At 37.5% G+C, this 20,820-nt stretch overlaps 2 protein-coding genes across 4 annotated transcripts in view; one reads left to right on the top strand and one right to left on the bottom strand.

Annotated features, from left to right (window-relative positions):
• LOC137293882 (cyclic AMP-dependent transcription factor ATF-3-like) overlaps nucleotides 1-18,902 on the bottom strand; it is a 29,865-nt gene extending 10,963 nt beyond the window's left edge. For 2 of the 3 annotated variants that reach the window (XR_010957498.1, XM_067824664.1), the window contains exons 1-2: nucleotides 18,760-18,902; nucleotides 11,819-12,166 (exon numbers count right to left, since the gene is read on the bottom strand). Coding sequence is in view for 2 of the 3 variants with exons in the window: in XM_067824664.1 (XP_067680765.1) it covers nucleotides 11,819-12,151 (333 nt within the window). In the remaining variant the exon portion in view is untranslated. Of the gene's footprint in view, nucleotides 1-1,157; nucleotides 7,318-7,927; nucleotides 8,036-11,818; nucleotides 12,167-18,759 lie in introns of those variants that run through there. The other variant, XM_067824663.1, reaches the window with a different exon arrangement.
• Nucleotides 1-20,820, top strand: part of LOC137294724 (atlastin-2-like) — a 214,813-nt gene that overhangs the window by 127,733 nt on the left and 66,260 nt on the right. The window lies entirely within an intron of this gene.

The raw sequence follows: 20,820 nt of genomic DNA, 5'->3' as shown, positions 1-20,820 counted from the left end.
GAGAACTGCTACAGGCACTAACGTCAGTGACCAGACCATCAGGAACTGTCTGAGAGAGAGAAACCTTCAGCCCCGACGTCAGGCTGTTAGAGCATGTCTCCTTCCACGTCACAGAGCTACCAGAGATGCATGGGCACGACATCAACGACAGTGGACACGGCAGCAATGGTCAAGAGTTCTCGTCTTAGATGAATCCTGGTTCATGTTGCAGCACAATGACAATGTCTACAGACGATCTGGGGAACAGTTTGCTAACGTCAACGTCCGTGAGCACAATCATTTTGGTGAAGACAGTGTGATGGTATGGGAGGCGTTCTCATTCCATCACAGAACCAACCTCTATGTCATCAACGGGAAACTTGTGATTCCTTGTCTTCATGGAATAGGCCCACAGGCAGTTTACCAGGATGACAATGCTAGGCCACATGCACCGTGCACACATAGTCAATGACTTTCTTCAACAGAACGTCACTCGGAGGGATTGGCCAGCTTATTCTCCTGATATGGCACATATTGAACATGCATGGGACCTGTTAGCCAGACGTATTAGAGACAATCACCCTCCTCTTCGAGATCTGCGTCAGCTTGCTCAGTGGTTGACCCATGAGTGGCAGGCTATTCCGCAGGAACACACTACAGACATTGGTGACCTCCATGTGACGTCGTTATGTGTCGCTGCTAGAGGCTGGTGGAAATGTCACCACTTGTTCTCCTTATGAAATGTCACATTTTTTTATATCGCAACTTGTTCTCCTTAAGAAATGGCAGCAACTTCTTCATGATTCTCCATTTCTTGAAATTTACTAACACTGAATGTAACACACATGCCTCTGTTTTTTGCTTCTCTTTGATTTTAAGCATAAATTTATCAGTGTTCCCTAACTTCTTTTGAGTAGTATACTTCCACACAGATTAATCATTTCCAAGGAAAGGAATAAATTGTCACAATTCCCCTTAATTTCCTCTTCATCAACTGTTTCCTCCTTGACTTCATCATTTGCGTTTGCAATCTTGTAAATCCTATATCCCCTACTTTTTTAAAATGGTATATTATCATTACTTACAATATGGCATTGTAGAAGTTGCTGGTATTTCACTAATAGTGGAAAAGGCTTTATCAGTATAAAAGTCAATGCACACAAACAAAAAAAGACAAATTAGCATGCTACCATTTTATTTCACTACAAAACTAAACCAAAATACACTGCATATATATCAGTGCTGTGAGACAATGATCCCTTGGCAGTTTCACTCTAAGAGCACTGTCTCAATCTACATTACATACTGTCTATAAAATGGTTACCAATTAACAAAATCAATCACTAACATAAAACCACCTTGCCAACCACAAAGTCTCGAGTACAGCTCATTCTTTCAACCATATATCAAAAAAGTTTCTATTCTTTCTCATTTGGTGAAAATAATAACAACTTTGAGTCCAATGGATAACACACAATGCGTAAAAATTCTGGAAAGATTTTTTCCCCAAACATGCTTCTGATCCAATAGGCATTAACAAAATTCAGAATCTGTTGACACTGTTCTTCAAATCACAGATAAGTGGCCATTCATAATTTATGGTTGGGGCATTGGAGTGAAGGTTGTTGGTGTGTGTGTTTGTGTGTGTGTGTGGGAGGCATTGCATGATGATATTTTGGGGTGGGGCGTGTCACCTATGTTGTTCAGAAGAAGGAGGGAGAGTCAGCAAATGTGTACACATGTACCAGGTATGGATGTGTCATCAATTTTGTACATAGACATATTTTAAAATTATGCCTATAAATCATATGTAGGATCCTCTTACTCTAGGGAAGATCACTTACTAAGGGTGGGGGGCTACTTCCCCATAAAAATTATCAAATTATCATTATTATTATCACTTCCACTAACCATAACTTATGAACAGTCCCTCATATTTTGCTCTACGAAATACGGAAACTTGCCATCCGTCCTAGATGAACTACAGCTGTTGGAGTACTGAGCTCAGGACATTTCCAGATGACCACAGTATCAAACAGAACCCCTGACTTTCAATCTATATTTTACCTGATACACCAGCACCACACTATTCCTGTTGCTAGGCATTGAAAATTTAAGGAATGGTTGAAAAATTACTACGGAAACTATTCAAAGAAGTTAAAGAACACCCAGTTTCTTCATTATGGTTGTGGTCACTGTGTTAAAGTCATGACAAATTTACTGAACTTTATGGGTGAAACAATTGATTGTGTGTTTTTAACATCATGCAGTTTATATAATATATGGGAATAACATCTTGACGTTACATATCCATTACAAAAGAACCAATAGGGATGTACTGATAGAAATACATCCCCTTTAACAATGTGATAACCCCTCTACATTGTATTTATGCTGCCACATTGTATCCATCCTCTAACACTGTAGTAATACTACAACACTGTAGTCATCTGTTCGCATTCTAGTCATTGTTTAACATTGCATTCAGCCTTACATATTGAACACAGTAAGTTGAGGATACTGGCTTTATCATGATTGAAGTTTGATCAGTGTGACATTGAGCTGACAGAACATTATTGATAGTTTAGAAATTTACATATATCCCTAACTATTTTTGTCCAGTATATAACACATCAATTCACTGTCACTTCAGCATTTTCAGTCAATTCAATTGTATAAATGCACTTAAAAAATTTAAATTCAGTTTGGAATGTACATTTCTTTTGGTGTTCAATACACAATATGCAAGTGTTCTCTCACTTCTTTGACTTGATTGGGTCTGTCAGTTCAACAGTTGTCAACTCAACTCTGAGAAACTCTCAAGACAGGTTATGCTCATGTAACCTCATGTATTTCATTAGTTCTTTACAACCAAAATTCGTCTGTGTAAAGCCAAATCAAGGGTAAATATCATCAAACAAAACCTCTGACAATCTGATCCTATATTGACAAACATATCACTTTGAACTATCCTGATATTCTCAGAATCTAAATATACATTCTCTCAAAAGTTTACACTCATTGGTGTGAATATAGCCACTTAACTGTTGTAACTGTTCTAAAGTAAATTTTGCTAACTACTACACTTGAACTGATGTATTGTAAAACAAATTCATAACATTTTGAAAAGGTTACGAGTTCAATAAACGATGAAAATCAGTGAAAATTTGTGAATTCTTAACAAAATTTTAATCCAAACTGCTGCTGTTCACATGCAAGATCCTCGTGCAGTTCATCTAGTTTGCACTTGGCTCCCCGAAGTTAGTGGAGATATCAATCTTTGATGTAACCATATATGTGCTTAACAATGTGTGTCTTAAGTGAGGCTAATCTTTTGAAAGAAAGTACAGATGACACAGCTACATTCCTATACTTATATATCGACTTGTTATAAGGCATGCCATATGTACACACTCTGTGTGAGTGAGTATGCTTTTACGTCCCTTTTAGCAATATTCCAGCAATATGACTTCAGCAGACATCCAAAATGGGCTTCACACATTGTACCCATGTGGGAAATCGATCCCTACCACCCCTATACACACACTGATAAATTGTCACTGTTATATGTTCTTTAGAAATAGCACACACATTTGCACTGTTTTACACCATTACTTTCCGACAAATACACACAGGCATAACTGACACAGGACCTGTATACACACAATACTCTGGATTATGAAAATAGAAACTTGTACCAACATATACACAGAGACAATAAATTAATCAATGATTATTACAATGAAAAATATACGAAATCAAACTATTTATGCAACGGAATGAATAACAAACACTAAACTATGTCTATTTCTGCATTCGCAAACAACCAATTAGGTGACCATTTCCAAAATCAGAACTTTTGGAATACTGATAACAATCAAACATTGAAAACAAAAAACAACCTTTTCTGTACGTTAAAACATTTCTTAATTGTTATATGATTTTTATTGAACTTTTGTTAAATTATAAAATTATACAAAGAATATGTTGGAAAACAAAATCATACATATACAAAATAACACATTTCCTTCATGTCCATCATCATCATCATCATCATCATCATCATCATCATCATCATCAATGCCTCTCTCATTATGATCACCTGGGACAGAAAGGCAAGCTATGTCCAGCAATATTTGAGGCTTCCTATACATTGTTTTCATAGGTTTTGAAAATAATTTCATGTCTTAGACACCATGTGGTAGTGTTACTCAACATTTTCTGTATTGTTGCAAAAGCACTCCTCTACAAATGATCACCACAAGAGAAAACTACAATACAAAGACTTACACCATGATAATACAATCATGTTTGTAGACATTACTGCAGAATTCTTTATGTGTATTGTGAAACATTAGTCTACCATCAAGTAAAGATTTAGAACATTTTCACACTGCATGACTATTGATGAAGTGATCAGAACAAGTGTGAGTTTTTTCTAATCATTCTCTTCCCACAGAGGTTACTTGTCATATCTTCCTACGAACCTCTGTTCTAATACGGTCATATTTTGCAGTTCTCATAAAATCCCCTAAATGGCAGCAGATTTATCTCCCTTTTTTCTGTCCAATCAGAACACACGTTACATCAACTTAGATTCAAAGTGACAAATGCAAGCAATGTGGAGAAATGAATATGACATGACTGAGTTCTGTCTAGAAGAAACATTTGAGTATCTCGCTTGGGAAGAGGTTCTAGTTTTCATGATGCATTTCATGATAAAATTACTGAGATCTTGAGAATGATCACTTTTGAAAAAGGTCGCTGATTGCACTACTAAATCAGATTACTTCCAATCAGGAGGCTTGAACACTGGCACCATGAAAGGGTCGTATTAGGACAGAGGTTATGGAGGAAGATGTGACAAGTAACCACTGTGGGAAGAGAATGAGTTCTACTCTGCTTCTCTCAATATTCCACCAGTATCACGACGGAGGACTCCAGAAATGGGCTTCATACATTCAACCCACATGGTTAATCGAACCCAGGTCTTCGGTGTGATGAGTGCATGCCTTAAGCACTAGACTACCCTACCACCCTTGATCAGTACTGGACAGGACAAGAGCCAGGAGTGGCTGCTGTGGTGAGTGTTTCCATACAACACACTACAGGATACAGACCTTACTCTCTCTGGTCATGGCATCTGTGAATCGAACAAGGGAATATCTACACCTGCCGAGAAATTTTCGCTCAAACTCCGATGCTAATGACCATAACAATTTTAAAATTGGAATGAAACAATTTCACATCAATAATATGGCTCAGTTGAAGAGACTTGTATTTCACAGACCAACTACATTTATGCAACCATTTTTACCAGACTGCCTGCCGAGGACAATTTCTTTGGAATCCTGACCAGATCTGTGTCCTCAGTAGGAACATCCCATGCATATATCTTGCAACAGTAATTCTCTAGGAGATATAGATCAGAAAGGCTACCTGGATTCACACAACATCAATTACGGTACTCAACAAAAGTACTTATTTCTCAAATGACATACAATTTACATGAAATTCCAACATTTTTTGCCACACCATTAATAAACAATTGTTTTGAGGTTTCCTGTCATTTATAAAGGCCAAATCAGCTGAGGTAGCGGTCTGCACGACATGCATCACTAGGAGAAGACGTGTAATATAGCAACAATAGGTCAAACCAACTGCAAAAGAGGCTGATTGTGGTATTTTTCATTTATATGGGATTTGACTGGGCAAAAGGCATATATTTTTTTAACATATATTTTTTTAAAAGTAACAAAAAACATTGCTGTTGCCACTTCATAGATGATCATACACACATTTCTGCAGACATGAATTAATGGATTAAAAAATCAACATCAACACCTAACTATCATTAGCTTTTGTTCAGCATTCTTATGTAATGAAACATGTTTCCAAGTTTATAATTTCCATTATGGAAGTCAATGCCTTGTTTGTCAAAGGGTTCTCTTACGTACAGAGATGTAAGTCACAGGATCCATTACTACTGGTAAAAGAATCCTAGTTCAAAAAATCTCAAGGACATTTTTAATAACTTTAGTTCAATTCTTCTTAAAATGATTCTAAACAGTGAAATCCATGGAGACACATACAACAACAAACTATTATAAACAAATTTGCACACAAAGACTAATAGAAATAAATTGCCCACACACTCAAATGTACTCCCATGTAACAAGACCTAAATGGAAGGATGCCCTATAATGTATCAAATAAACAATTTCAACAAAATACACCAAAACATGATTATATAGCAACTGTTTACAACTACAAAATGCTTGGAGCATATGTATAAAACAAAACAAATATATTCAACATTGTACAGCACTTTCAAACAAAAACAACATAAAACATATCCACATGAATTGCTTTGGTATAAAATGCATAATGTTTCTTTAATGCCATGTAAAAAATTACTCTTAAGGCCAGTTACAATATCCAGACAATATTGATACATTCAGCTTCAAAATAGACAGTTCTGAAACAGGCACTTTCCTTAGTCCACTCAATTACATCATACAGGTGAACCAACATTTGGCGTATTTGCATCAAAGACAAACATCATTTGTATCAAAACACCTCCTATCAATGATATGTCACAGACTTACTCCTCATAAGGAGTTGTCTCCCCTTTCCTCACTCAAAAAGTCATCACTCTCCTGCCATGTATTCACCTCACTCCAAATAATAATACAACTTTCAGTTTTAATGGCATAGCTGAAGCATTTTTCTCCTTTGAACCATTTCCTGACCTGTTGGAAACAGTGTGCTCTGATTATTCTACATTTTATCTGTAGAAAACACTATATTTCTTGACCTTTCCATACCCATCAATGACCTTCTATGTTGACTGGGTCAGTTGTTAGTTCTGACCTTTAAGCAGGGACCACCATGATCTATTACTAGTACCTAGAGAAGCTTTGTCAGTTTCCTTGACAACAGTGTGGGCTGAGATCAATTTTGGCCCATGTCTAAATGCCATTTCACGATTCTTTCAATTTCAGAACATAAAAATTCCACTAAATGATCTCCAATATTTTCTTGTCAACTGCTATACGTCCATTTCTGTGCTATACACAAGCAGACAAAAAATAAGTGACAGACGTTGCTCCTTTTTGATACAATATTATGTCAGTAGTACGAGACTGAGTGAATCAGTTGTCATAATGGGAGGTATGTGCTGTTTGGCTTCAGCTCTCTCATAAGACTATGCTGGCCGTCGCAGGGACAGGTGTTGACATGAGAGAGAATAGACCCCCGCAGCCTCTGCATCTCATCACTCAGCTTGGACAACTTCTCACGTAGAAGCATGTTGTACTCTTCTAGCTGTTCCAGTTGCTGAAAGAACACAAGCACCTCCTAAGCAGTGTCTAGTCCATAATGTAGGGAGTTATCAGTTAAACAGTGTCTGTCCATAATGTAGGGAGGTATCAGTTAAACAGTGTCTGTCCATAAGGTAGGGAGGGATCAGTTAAACAGTGTCTGTCCATAAGGTAGGGAGGGATCAGTTAAGCAGAGTCTGTCCATAATGTAGGGGGGAATTGGTTAAACAGTGTCTGTCCATAATGTAGGGAGGGATCAGTTAAACAGTGTATTTCAATAGTACAATGTAACTGTTAAACAGTGTCTGTCAATAGTACAATGTAACTCTTAAACAGTGTCTGTCAATAGTACAATACAAAGTTTCTGGTCAAGCATAGGACATGTGTACAGGATCACTATAAGTGGTAAGTATTAAGGTTTTGAAGAGTGAACTGTGTACAGCCTTGTCAGACTTTCTTTCCAGTGTTCATTAACACACATGGTAAGCAACAAAATTGTTTTAAAAATTGTTTTAAAAAAAGTCAATTAAGATGTATTCTTAAAGCTTGAACATACCAGAAAAAATGAGCAAATGGAAAATCAATTTTCCAAACAGTTACAAATATGTTCAAACTAATGTACTTACACAAATCAGAGTCCAGTTTTTTTCTTGTCGCTTCTGCCGAAACCGTCTGGCTGCAATTCTATTTTGTTCTTTCCTTTTTTCAACCTTTTTAAGTTCTTCTGGCGTAAGCTGTGCAAAGAAGACCGGTTTATATTCACTCGCCGCAGGGCGGGTCTCCAGCCACTCTCGGCCAGAGTGTAAAATGGGACTACTGAGCATCCTCCCTCACACTAGTCTGTCACTACTTTCTCCAGCTGACCATCAGAAACTAGACCCCAATTATGATACACATCATCCACTTAACAGCATCTTAAGTATTTTATTTGGAGGGATGTCATTCATAAGCTTTGATTAGTGCTCTAACAAATAATCTGGAGGAGGCTGTCAATATCAGTAATTTCTTTTTAATTATTCATTCACAAAATATGACCTATATATAATGAAAATATACATAATGTTCCCTTTCCAGGCTAGATAATGCTGGCATCTCATTTCCTACAAAGTGTTATAATTTAATGTTGCTAGATAGATATTTACATCAGTAAACATGACTGGGCTTCAAAATTCAGGCTTTCATTAATAGTTTGAGATTCGGAAATATATGGGAGAGCCAGTGTATTAACAATTTAGATTAATTTCTTTTCCACTTCGTGATTAGGACACAGTATATGTATGTAGAGGGTTGGCATGAATTATTTACATCAAGCACTAAAACGTATTCATATTCACTGCATCAACATGTATTTGGCCCCGAGACACATGTAAGTTGGGTAAGTGTGAAAAAATTGCTCCTCCCCAGTTCTGGTGCAGCTCTACTCAAGTAACTATTGAGATGGGTAGATACATCAATAAGCCAACTAATCTCAGATTATATCAATAGGTGAGTCTGGGTGCTCCTATTGAAAATGAATTTCATTTTCTCTTAAAATGTTTGTTCTGTCTATGATGATCTACATACATTGCATATTCCTGTGAACTATTATACCTATACATCATTGTGCAGACTTAATACTTTGATGTCTGAAGACAATTTCACATTGCTACAGAATGTGGCTATGTATCTATTTCATGCTAATGAGCTGTGTACATGTGAGGGAAGGTTAGTAGGCGGTGGGGTATCTGGGTAGAAAGTTAGGATCTGCCCAGCCCTAAATCAGGATCTTTTCAATTCTGTTTCATATTACTAAAAATGGCACACGACCCTGGTCATGGAGAACAGAAGTTTAATATTGGATTAATGGACAACTCTCTTATATATAACTTGTTATTACACAGATATGTTTCTTGTTAATATTTCCTGTGGTCAAGTGTCAATCACTGATCTCACATCACCAAGGTACTGTCATGTCTAACGTATCACTTTCCTGTTTCTGTCCCTTCTTATCTAATGGAGACTTAACCATTTCCTGCACCCGAGAAATGCTCCCTGGTACAGCATTGTGATCATGATCAACCAATAAATCAAGTTGATCAAACCCAAAGTGTAACAGTTGTGTGCACAGTAACATGAGACTGGAGGGGAATCATGACTGTTGCAGTACTATTGCAGTAGTGTATCACTACTATTGTATACCTGTTGGACTGTTGCTGTACCAGTGTAAAACAACTTTGGAACTATTGTGGGACTGCTACAGTACTAATGTAGAACTGTTCTGGAACTAATGTAGAACTATTGTGGAGCTGTTACAGTACTAATGTAGAACTCTTGTGAAACTAATGTCGAAATATTGTGGGACTGTTACAGTACTAATGTGGAACTATTGTGGGATTATTACAGTACTAATGTAGAACTACTGTGGAATTACTGTGGAACTACTGTGGGACTGTTACAGTCCTAATGTCGAACTATTGTGGGACTGTTACTGTACTAATGTAGAAATATTGTGGGACTGTTAAAAGAGTAATGTAGAACTATTTGTGGAACTAATGTCAAACTATTGTGGGACTGTCACAGTAATAATGTCAAACTATTGTGGAACTATTCTAGAACTTTTATGGGATTGTTACAGTACCAATCTAGAACTATTGTGGAACAAATGTAGGAAATGTGGAACACTATTGTGGGATTGTTACAGTACTAATGTTGAAGTATTGTGGAACTAATGTCGAACTACCGTGGGATTGTTACAGTACTAATGTAGAACTATTGTGGGACTGTTACAGTACTAATGTAGAAGTATTGTGGAACTAATGTAGAACTATTGTGGGACTGTTACAGTACTAACGTCAAACTATTGTGGGATTGTTACAGTACTAATGTAGAACTATTGTGGGACTGTTACAGTACTAATGTAGAAGTATTGTGGAACTAATGTAGAACTATTGTGGGACTGTTACAGTAGTAATGTCGAACTACTGTGGGATTGTTACAGTACTAATGTAGAACTACTGTGGGACTGTTACAGTACTAATGTAGAACTATTGTGGGACTGACAGTACTAATGTAGAACTATTGTGGGACTGTTACAGTACTAATGTGGAACTAATATAGAACTACTATGGGACTGTTACTATAGCCAGCAGCAAAAGTACTGCACAACCTGCTGCAAGTATACCGTGATAAAGGATGAGACTGCACTGTTTACACAGATGATCAGATGTCCAGAGAAATCAAAACCAAACTACCTCTGATTAGTCCCAGATTATAGTATGCCCTCTCCACTGTTCAAACAAGATATCATTTTTTCAAAAAATAAATGATACGACAGAATCTGTTATCACATCATTTCCATTGATACTATGCACAGCAGACACCTCACACTTGATAAATATTGATATTTTAACTTGCCACCAATATTAGCATTGTGCAAATACAGCCAGCAGGAAATACAGGACCTGGAAGAAATGTCTTCTGAACAGGTTTTCCTGGTAACAGGTGTGGATACCATCAATGAACCATCTACCTGGCCTCCTCGTAGCTGTCACACATTTGTGATACGAGATACAAATAATATCAGAAATAATCTTCAGTTCCACAAGCAGTATTCCATTTTAAGATTTAATTTTAAAAAGAGTGACATTAGTTTTGCCAACTGTTTTCAGAATGCACTTTTGAGTGAGTGAGTGAGTGAGTGAGTTTGGTTTTATGTTGCTTTTAGGAATATTCCAGCAATATCACGACGTCGGACACCAGAAATGGGCTTCACACATTGTACCCATGTGGGGAACTGAACCTGGACCTTAGGTGTGCAGAGCCAATGTTTTAACCATTGCCCACGATGCATTATGATGCTTATTACCTTAGGACTATGAGAAAAGCCTATTAAGCAGCATGAACTCAATGGGAACTCTTTGGGAATTAGAGATCAACAGGCAATTACTGTCAGATGGGGATTAGTATGGCCAGTTGATCATCGGTACTCATGCAGGTTAGTAACATGTTTACACCTATGGTGCGTTATTATGTGGCAAGTTTCTGGCACCAAGGCAATATGTCAGGTAACTGGACCTAGGTTTCTTGAACTAGATTTTTGAAGATCTCTTAATTCTAAGATAGTTGTAAGTGCCATATACTAACATTAACTTACGACAATCTTAGTGCTAAGAGAGCTTCAGAAATCTAGGTCCTACTTATTAGATGTAAGTTGATAATATTACATAACATTTAGGTGCATTTTGAAGTTTGGGTACTGACAATACATCAATTCTCTTATTACATTTAGGAGAGACGGTTTGGTGTAGACACTCACATAGTTTTCAAGTAAGTTATTATTTCATATCCCGGATGACATTAACACAGGGAAAATCTATGCAGGAGATTTCTACTTGCAAGTTTTTACTTGGAGAGAATTCACTATCCCATCAGTCATGGACTCTTCCGTAGTACAGCTGTATCCTAATATCATTAATACAAGTATAACAGTGCACAAATAATGTTTTAAAAGTACTATAATATTGCAGCAGCTGTCTTACCTCATTTTTCTCAGGTGGACTGAAGTCGACTTTCAGTTCTCCTTTTCCCTCTGCCACTCTCCGAGACTGGATAATGTATTTGAGTTCCTCCTTGATGATGTCGCTGGGTCCCCCTGACTGTAACGTGGCCAATGTGGCGACGACCAGCTTCTCGTCCTGCACCAGGTTCTTCATGTTGATGAGTTTGGCCGAGTTCTGTATCCGTTCGTCCTGCACATAGTTCATCACAGCAGAGGACGTCCCACCCTGGGACATGTGGACTTGGTCAGGGCATGTCACGGGGCTGATGATAGACACGTGGACATTTGATGGCGCCGATACAGACGTCATCATCTACTTCACGGAACCCTGCAACAAATATTCAGCGAGTGAGTGAGTTGGTTTTAAACATTCTGCAGCAACTATTCTATCAGTGGATTGCAATTGTTGACTCTCTGATTGCAGTTAATTGATGATAGAAACAAAATGCATCACATGTATGTGTGACTATTAATAGCTTAGTGACTGACTTCTATACAGAGCAAAATATTGAATGTTTCAGTGCAGACTCAGTGAGTATGTTGTAACTGTTTACTTTATCTGGGATCACACTTCCTGTCAGTTTTTAAAAGAGACTGAAACTACTTGCACTTGTTTTTATTTCATATACACTACACACTAACTTGGGAAATGACTTCAAATGAGACAATTCAAGGAGATAAAAAACTATTGCAATAATACTGCTATAGACCATTGCTATTGAAAAGTTTTTTCCCCTTCAATAGTAACCCTTACAACTCTGGCTAAATATCTGACATCTCCACTCAACTGACTGACTGTAGGATATCTTGTGAACCTGCATTTTGTAATAGATATCAATTATGCTTCTCTGCCTGCTGAGAGCAAGTATTCATACATATGAATTTAATCAAAATAAAATTAATGGTGTGTAACATTCTCTCAAAAACTTACTGTAACATACAAAAGACTCTTTTGTCTGAGGATGTCTTACTGTGCAGAATTAATTGCTTTTGGAGTGAAAGAAACCATCATAGCTTGAATATAATAAAAAGATTTACTCCCTTTGGTATATTCTTAATATATAATAAACCAATGCACATACTTTCTGAAGCAAACAAGTGCTGTTCTCAGCGAATCTTAATTTGAATGAATTCAGGTGCTGAACCAACTGTGTCATGTCTAGTGGTGTTATAATTCATTGATACATATTGATGCCTGATCCATGGGCTGCCCATGCAGTGAACCGATACGAGGTTTTACATTGTCATATATTCCCATACATACTTTTTTACTTTGAATATTGCTGAACCACAATATTTGTCAAGAAAGACTTGCTTTTGTTGGCTGATTAAAATGTATGGAGACTTATTTTCCCTTCACAAGTTTCTTGGAAATTCTTGCTTTTAGTCACAACGATATATTGTCAAATATCATCCATTGAAGATGCAATATGATATGAATCTTGATATAACTGTAAAATACATTAAGATAAAAACAAAACCTTGACTCAGTCAGAGAAACAGAGGAACAGAGAAACAGCAACACAAATGTCTGTTACAATGTGCAAGACATGCCATGTTTGTGTTTTCTATACTGCAACTGCAAGTCCATACATAACTGATGCCATAATCTGAACAGACAATAAGCTAGACTGTGTATTACAGTTTATTCAAGTTTTGCTGGCTATTTGTTTTCAAGTTACTTCAGCTTGGTTAGATAATCATGGTTTCCAGGCTGGAATGTTATCACTAGTCTGCTAGCCTGAACTAGTAAATGATAAAGGATTCATAAATACTGGTATTGGTTTTTCGGGAATTTTGCTGTGTAATCATTACATGCGCTTGTAGATATTTGGTTAAGATCTATTCCTGAATTTTTCTCACATATTTCACACAAATTCATTTCTGTGGTCTGTGAATTGCATTTTTTAGATACAATTCTGATATTGTTGATGGGTGTTTTGTCACAAACGTATGAAGCCATGACAACAATAGCACATGACTTGACTGTTTGATTGTTCTAGCTGACTAGTTTTCAATTGTTGGTAACTTATTTAAACAGGTGATCATAGCAACAATAGGATTTTAGTTGACTGTTTGATTGTTCTAGCTGACTAGTTTTCAATTGTTGGTAACTTATTTAAACAGGTGATCATAGCAACAATAGGATTTTAGTTGACTGTTTGATTGTTCTAGCTGACTAGTTTTCAATTGTTGGTAACTTATTTAAACAGGTGATCATAGCAACAATAGGATTTTAGTTGACTGTTTGATTGTTCTAGCTGACTAGTTTTCAATTGTTGGTAACTTATTTAAACAGGTGATCATAGCAACAATAGGATTTTAGTTGACTGTTTGATTGTTCTAGCTGACTAGTTTTCAATTGTTGGTAACTTATTTAAACAGGTGATCATAGCAACAATAGGATTTTAGTTGACTGTTTGATTGTTCTAGCTGACTACTTATCAGTTGGTTGATAATTTATTTAAACAGGTGACCATGGCAACATTCTGACTTTAGTCAGGGGTTCCAAACAAATGTTAAAAAGCCACTTGCCACAGGGTAAGTGACTTTAGGACAGTAACTTGTCCTGACTAAATTTTCCATTTGCCCTGATTACTGGGACAATATCATGATGATGAAATTATGAAAGAATAAATCAGCATGTTATTTGTTGTTAATGTTTTCTGGAGTATTTGTTGAAAAGTGAAAAATAGCAAAGTAAGATAAACCTACTTTATTTTTATTGTGAAATGTAATAGCTTCATTTTCAGCAGATATGAAATGAAATCCAAGTTTATTTGCAGTTTGAAAATGTAAGTGAAATATATCTAGTAGACCACGGACAAGTAAGATGCCATTTTTGGATCGCCCAAAAAGAAAACTGACTTGCCCAGGGCGTCAGGCAATGGGATAATTTAAACCCTGCTTTAGTTGACTAATGGATGGTGATAGCTGACAAGTGAGTGAAGTCTTACGCCACTTTCAGAAAAATTCCAGCAATATCACAGCAGGGGACATGAGAAATGGGCTTCACACACTGTACCCACAGGAGGAATCAAACCCAGGTCTCCGTGTGAGGAGCGAACTTTCTAACCATTAGACTAACCCACCGCCCCTATAGATGACTAACTCTCAGTTGAGTAACAGTCGATTTCCAGATTAGATTCAGCTTGCTGCAGGCAGGGGACCCAGTGCATGGCTGTCAACAGGAAGTGTTTCAGTTTAGATGAGCTGAAATGTGATATCCTTCTCTTTAAAGTAGAAAACTCATTCATCAAAGAAAATGTCATTCATGCAGTTTGTTCCGTCACAATGAACATGATGAATGCATTGTAATGAACTTGTTTCATGTAGTGTGTAAGTGCCCTGACTTGATTCACTGGATCAACACCCACAACATCAATTCATGTTTCCTTCAAGTTCATTGTAGGGATGGCACAGTCACCAACAAACAAAATATAGTCGTTGCTCAATGTTCCTTTGTGAAACAAGACCCGGACGTATAAGTACTACTTGTTTAATATTTAGCTGTTATTGGCTTATGTTACTCTCACTATTCCAGTCTTGGTCATAACTCGATTGTCACATGGGACTGAAAGAATTGCCATCATTCATTCTATAAATGCAGAGTCAACATTTACTATAAGGACTGCAAGAGCTTTGGAAGGTATGGGTTAGAATTCAGGTGGTCAGGCTCTCTGACTTGGTTGACACGTCATCATTTTACAAATGGAAAGATTGATGCTCTTGATGTTGATCACTGGATTGTCTGCTCCACACTGGATTATTTACAACTAACCGCTCAACCAAACTCAAACCAAAATCTTTTACTGTATTACACAGTTTCTAAACACACATAATTTTATTAGACATAGGCAACCACATGTAAATTCAAAAGGACCCTCAGTGAGACAGGAGATTGAGAACACGTGGAGAACTAAAGTTGCTTCAATCATAGCTATAACATAACAGCAAAATCTGGTTGGAAAGGAAAGTACTACAGTTCAGAGATTACGGCACAGATTTTGAAGGCTGTTTAGTGGTCTCCAACAATCAGACTATACACCTCATAGGCTATAGTAGGTTCTTCAGCTAAGGATAATTACTCCAATGAGACAAATGATGGACTGACAGGTCTAAGACAATTCAGTTTGGCCACCATACCCATCCACCCCTAGCCATAAGTTATGAACAGTCCCTTATTGCCTTGTGTAAACTGTTCATCAAATACAATTGCTACTTCAGCATTAGGTAATTTACCATCCCCAAACACACTGACATGCTTTACCTCACTCGCCGTTGTTCCTGCTTTCAATCAAAACTTATCCATATGAAGACTCAGTTTACTACTGACTGATGATACATAGCTGAAACACTGCTTAATGCATCTACTCATATACCATCACATGCAATACATACTGGTCAACGATTTTATACCGTTTAGATATTTTACCTACACTGCTGTAAAGACTTGTCTTCAACAAGGGATGCAAGTCTGTCATACAAACCCTGAAGCAAATATATCCAAGAAAGCACACACAAGTCTGGCAACTGTGGCAAGTACGGATTTCCACCAAGAAAGCACACACAAGTCTGGCAACTGTGGCAAGTACAGATTTCCACCAAGAAAGCACACACAAGTCTGGCAACTGTGGCAAGTACAGATTTCCACCAAGAAAGCACACACAAGTCTGGCAACTGTGGCAAGTACAGATTTCCACCAAGAAAGCACACACAAGTCTGGCAACTATGGCAAGTACGGATTTCCATCAAGAAGGTCTCAGGGTTCCTTTTCATTATCTTTTTTACTATAAACATTTTTTCCATAAAAAAAATGATCATTTCAGAGACTAACTGTTACTACAAGTGATGCATGCATTCACAATTCCCAGTATCATGTTCCTCGATGCAGCTTTGATATATTCATGTCAAATTCTAGCTCAAAGTTCAAAATTTTAGTTTACATCACTGCAACTGTCAATGGATAATTATACCTACAAAGATAAACATTGATATCTCATTGTGAAATAATTACTGTGTATTGTTGATATTTCATAAGCTGGATATGACATTTATTTACCACAATGGATCAGCTTTCCTACAATATGACCATGCAGTGCAACACTGTTTTCAAACTCGAACAAAATATCAAAAGTGCATCTTGTCAGATATTATCAAAATATATGACAGATACATCAGCTATGAAAGATGATAAATTTAAAATTTTATGCACTGTTGGTTTCAAAATTTGAAAACACAATACATTCCTCTTTGAATCCTATGACGAATTCTTTGGACAAACACTGCGTATTATATCCTTATTCAATATGGGAACAATGATGTATTTTCAAGTGACCTCAATTCTTGTTTACTACGCTACGGGCCCAGTGCGTTTACAACTGCCATTCCAATCGCGTTATGTCACTTCTAAAAATAGCCGTAACCTTGGCTTGTTCATTCAAACAAAAAGCGTTTTACAACCGTTCATTCGTGGACGAACGCGGGATTGTTGTCATTTGATAAGTTTCGCGTTTGGTTCTTCAATCTGTCACAACCCCTTCTCCAATAGCTGGAATGGGTGTATTTATTAGATTTAAACTTCCTCCTTCAGTTTTGCTGTACTTTGACCATACACCGCCGCTTGCGAACAGATATGCGGCTGTGAAAAGCTGTGACTAAGTAGCTATTCTTAGATCAATTTCTCCAGAATTCATATAGCACTTCGCCCTTTTCAAACTCTAACTGCTAATATTGTGCTAATATTCATGTGGTGCAGTCTCTGGTTTGGCTGACATTTTGCAAATATGCGAGCAGTTCTGGAAAGCGTTCAAATTGCTAGCACTGCGCACAGTGTACCGCCAGTTGCATTTGATCTAGATAAAAACATGTCGGGACGTATCAGAGCTAAAAATAGACCGTCGCTTCGTGGGTGTCACACGCCACGACAACATTTCGCGTCTGCAAATCTGCATTTACTCCCCAAATTTATCAAAGCTCAATAGTTTGCACTCCCCACAACACTACGACACAGGCAAGTCACCGGTTTGGCGGGTGCGTGATCTCGACTAGTGTATAGTATGCCGACATGAATTGGAGACCTTCCACGCATGTGAGGTTACATTACCGCATTTCTGCCAATGTAGGGCGCAACTCAACTGAGTCAGTACTGACCAACACAACACGACAAAATCTCACAGCACGGGCCATACATACGTTTTAAGGTATTTAACGTTAACCAAAAGCAAAGTGTAATAAGACAATAGTTTTATACAGTTTGGGCAAATAGCTATTACAATTTGAAACATTTGAAACTCTTTATTTGCACATTTTGCTGGTCTTTTTTCACAAAATGTTTCTGAGGATGCAAATGAATCAAATCATATGGTTTTCATTGCATGTGATCATATATTTCTCAGTAATTTAATGTTTGCTCAGTAAAACAATCTGAAGATGTTTTCTTAATCTCTTAACACAAAACATGTTTAGATAATAGAATATCCATTGCATGCTTTCATATCACTGCATAAGTTAAACTCATGATGTGGTCATTTGACAAGTCAATGGTCCGATAGGAAAGTAAAGAGTTGTCATTCTGTAACTAAAGAGTAAATACAACTGGATAACTTGTCATCCTAAAATGTTATATAACTTGTACGGACTCAGTTTACACAAAATTACACACCTTTCAAAAACCTTAAGAAAGAGTCTCATGGCTATCACTAAAATCCTAATCTAACCGGGTCTGAAACATTCAAAAGTACTAAACAATTTTACTGCCAAATGGGTTGCACAATTTAGTCTATATGCCATCTCAATTATTTGAATATCTACGGTAATTTCGAAGTGGTCTCCCTTGCTATGCCGCTACAGCATATCGACTCTGCACAACCGCGCACACTTGTTTGCTAAAATTACGCAATGTCTACTTGCAATCCTTACCAATTTTCGTTCCTGGAACTTTGTTGTATGTGCTGATGTTGCAGTGGTTGCAGTTCGTGGTTCTCACATTGCTCTCCAACTGACTGTATCATGCAGGCCTCACATCACCTGCTTGGCTCCGGCTTTTACGAAATCGCGAGACTGACCTAGGTAGGGGAGGCAACTCGTGTAGCGATAGTTTCCTGTACACATTGAGCGTGTCACCTCATGCAAAGACTGCCGTCCAACGTGCACGGATCTGGGTCTATAATGGTAGTATGTTATCATGCTACACTTTTTTGTGCATGTAAGATCAATTGCATATTAAAAACAGTTGTCCTGTTGTCACAGTCAAGAAACAATGACAAGATGAAACTAAAATACATTAACAGTTTTATTTCATGACAAATATTTCATACATACCTGCGCATTGAATACTTACAAAAAGGGTTTATTTATACACATTTCAATAACAATGAATGACAATAAAATGCATGTAATAACACTTTTTATTTTGACACTGTAAGACATGTTCGGTTACATCTGCTTTATGTACAGTTATATGACAATGTACTGAACTTTTGTTTAAAATGCAAGCAGAAACACAAAGATGAGGTAACATACGTAAGTGTATGTTCAAATTCGGATTGAAAATATAAAATGTGGTTACAGCTTAGATTAGCTTTTCGCTAAAATATACATGAGATGTAAGTAAGATGTGAGCGGAAACCGAACAGAATTGAAATGTCAGAATTCACTATACAAGAGTGGGTGAGCCTGGTTGTACGCAAGCACTATCCCACGAACATTACGACGGAGAAATCCATGAGAAATATTCACACCATGTATCAATGAGGTGATTCGAGCCCAGGCATTTAGAGTGACGAGTGAAAGCTTTAACCAATATTCTACCACGTATATGTAGCGATTCATGCACATCTTGGTATCACTGTATCATGGCAAAAGTAAATATACATAAGATCAGTGACGTCATTATTCACGTACAACAGCACGGTCACCGACGCACACACGCAAAGTTCAACACGTGGCCAACACCGACTGACGTCACATTTTAGCCCTGTACTATTTAGGTCTGTTGTATCACCAAAACAAAGTGATTATTTGATCCTCACATGCTTTTCTCCACGTCAAGGTTAGACCTTCCATATCCGGATTACGAGACCGGTCTGCACAATGATAATTGATATTTGGAAAAAAGCCCCAACTGACCCAAACTCCTTATTTGTCGACTACCATTTGACGAAAGAAGCAACATCCATCAGATCATTTCACTGCTGTTAGTGAAAAATGCTATATTCAAGTAAAATGTATTCTATTCCACTGGACCCGTGAAGGTCCCGGGGTAGAACAGGCCTTCAGCAACCCATGCTTGCCATAAAAGGCGACTACGCTTGTCGTAAGAGGCGACTAACGGGATCGGGTGGTCAGGCTCGCTGACTTGGTTGACACATGTCATCGGTTCCCAATTGCGCAGATCGATGCTCATGTTGTTGATCACTGGATTGTCTGGTCCAGACTCGATTATTTACAGACCGCCGCCATATAGCTGTAATATTGCTGAGTGCGGCGTAAAACTAAACTCACTCACTCACTCACTCTATTCCAGTGACAAAAAAAGACGAAATACCCAAATTACATGTCTGCGTCGTTTTGCAGTGGTGCCTCTATCACGTGATGTGACCTACAAGTCAGGTTCCATTCTTAGCATTGCTAAACCGGTTATCTCTCCGATAACCTAGGATAAATCTAAGGCCAAAATTTGTAAAAAGAAATACCTGGCCGTAAGAAGTTGGAATAGATTTTTCACATGGCATTTAGTTGTTTTGAAAGCTGAAAGATGCTGGAAGTGTGTTACAAGGGAATTTAATTTCCCAAAGAACAAATGCCTATGTTGTAGCGGGATAATAATAAACTGATAGAAGTATACGAAGTAAGTATACAACCATGAACCATTCATATCAATATACTGACATGCCACATATAGCACTTTAAAAACATGCATACAGAGTCTTCGTGTATGCATTTCATTTGTCTGGCAAGTGACGAAATAAATAACATTTT

The sequence above is a fragment of the Haliotis asinina genome, chromosome 8, assembly GCF_037392515.1.
Source record: "Haliotis asinina isolate JCU_RB_2024 chromosome 8, JCU_Hal_asi_v2, whole genome shotgun sequence".
Taxonomy (NCBI): domain Eukaryota; kingdom Metazoa; phylum Mollusca; class Gastropoda; order Lepetellida; family Haliotidae; genus Haliotis; species Haliotis asinina.
This window is presented reverse-complemented; position numbering and strand designations above follow the sequence as displayed.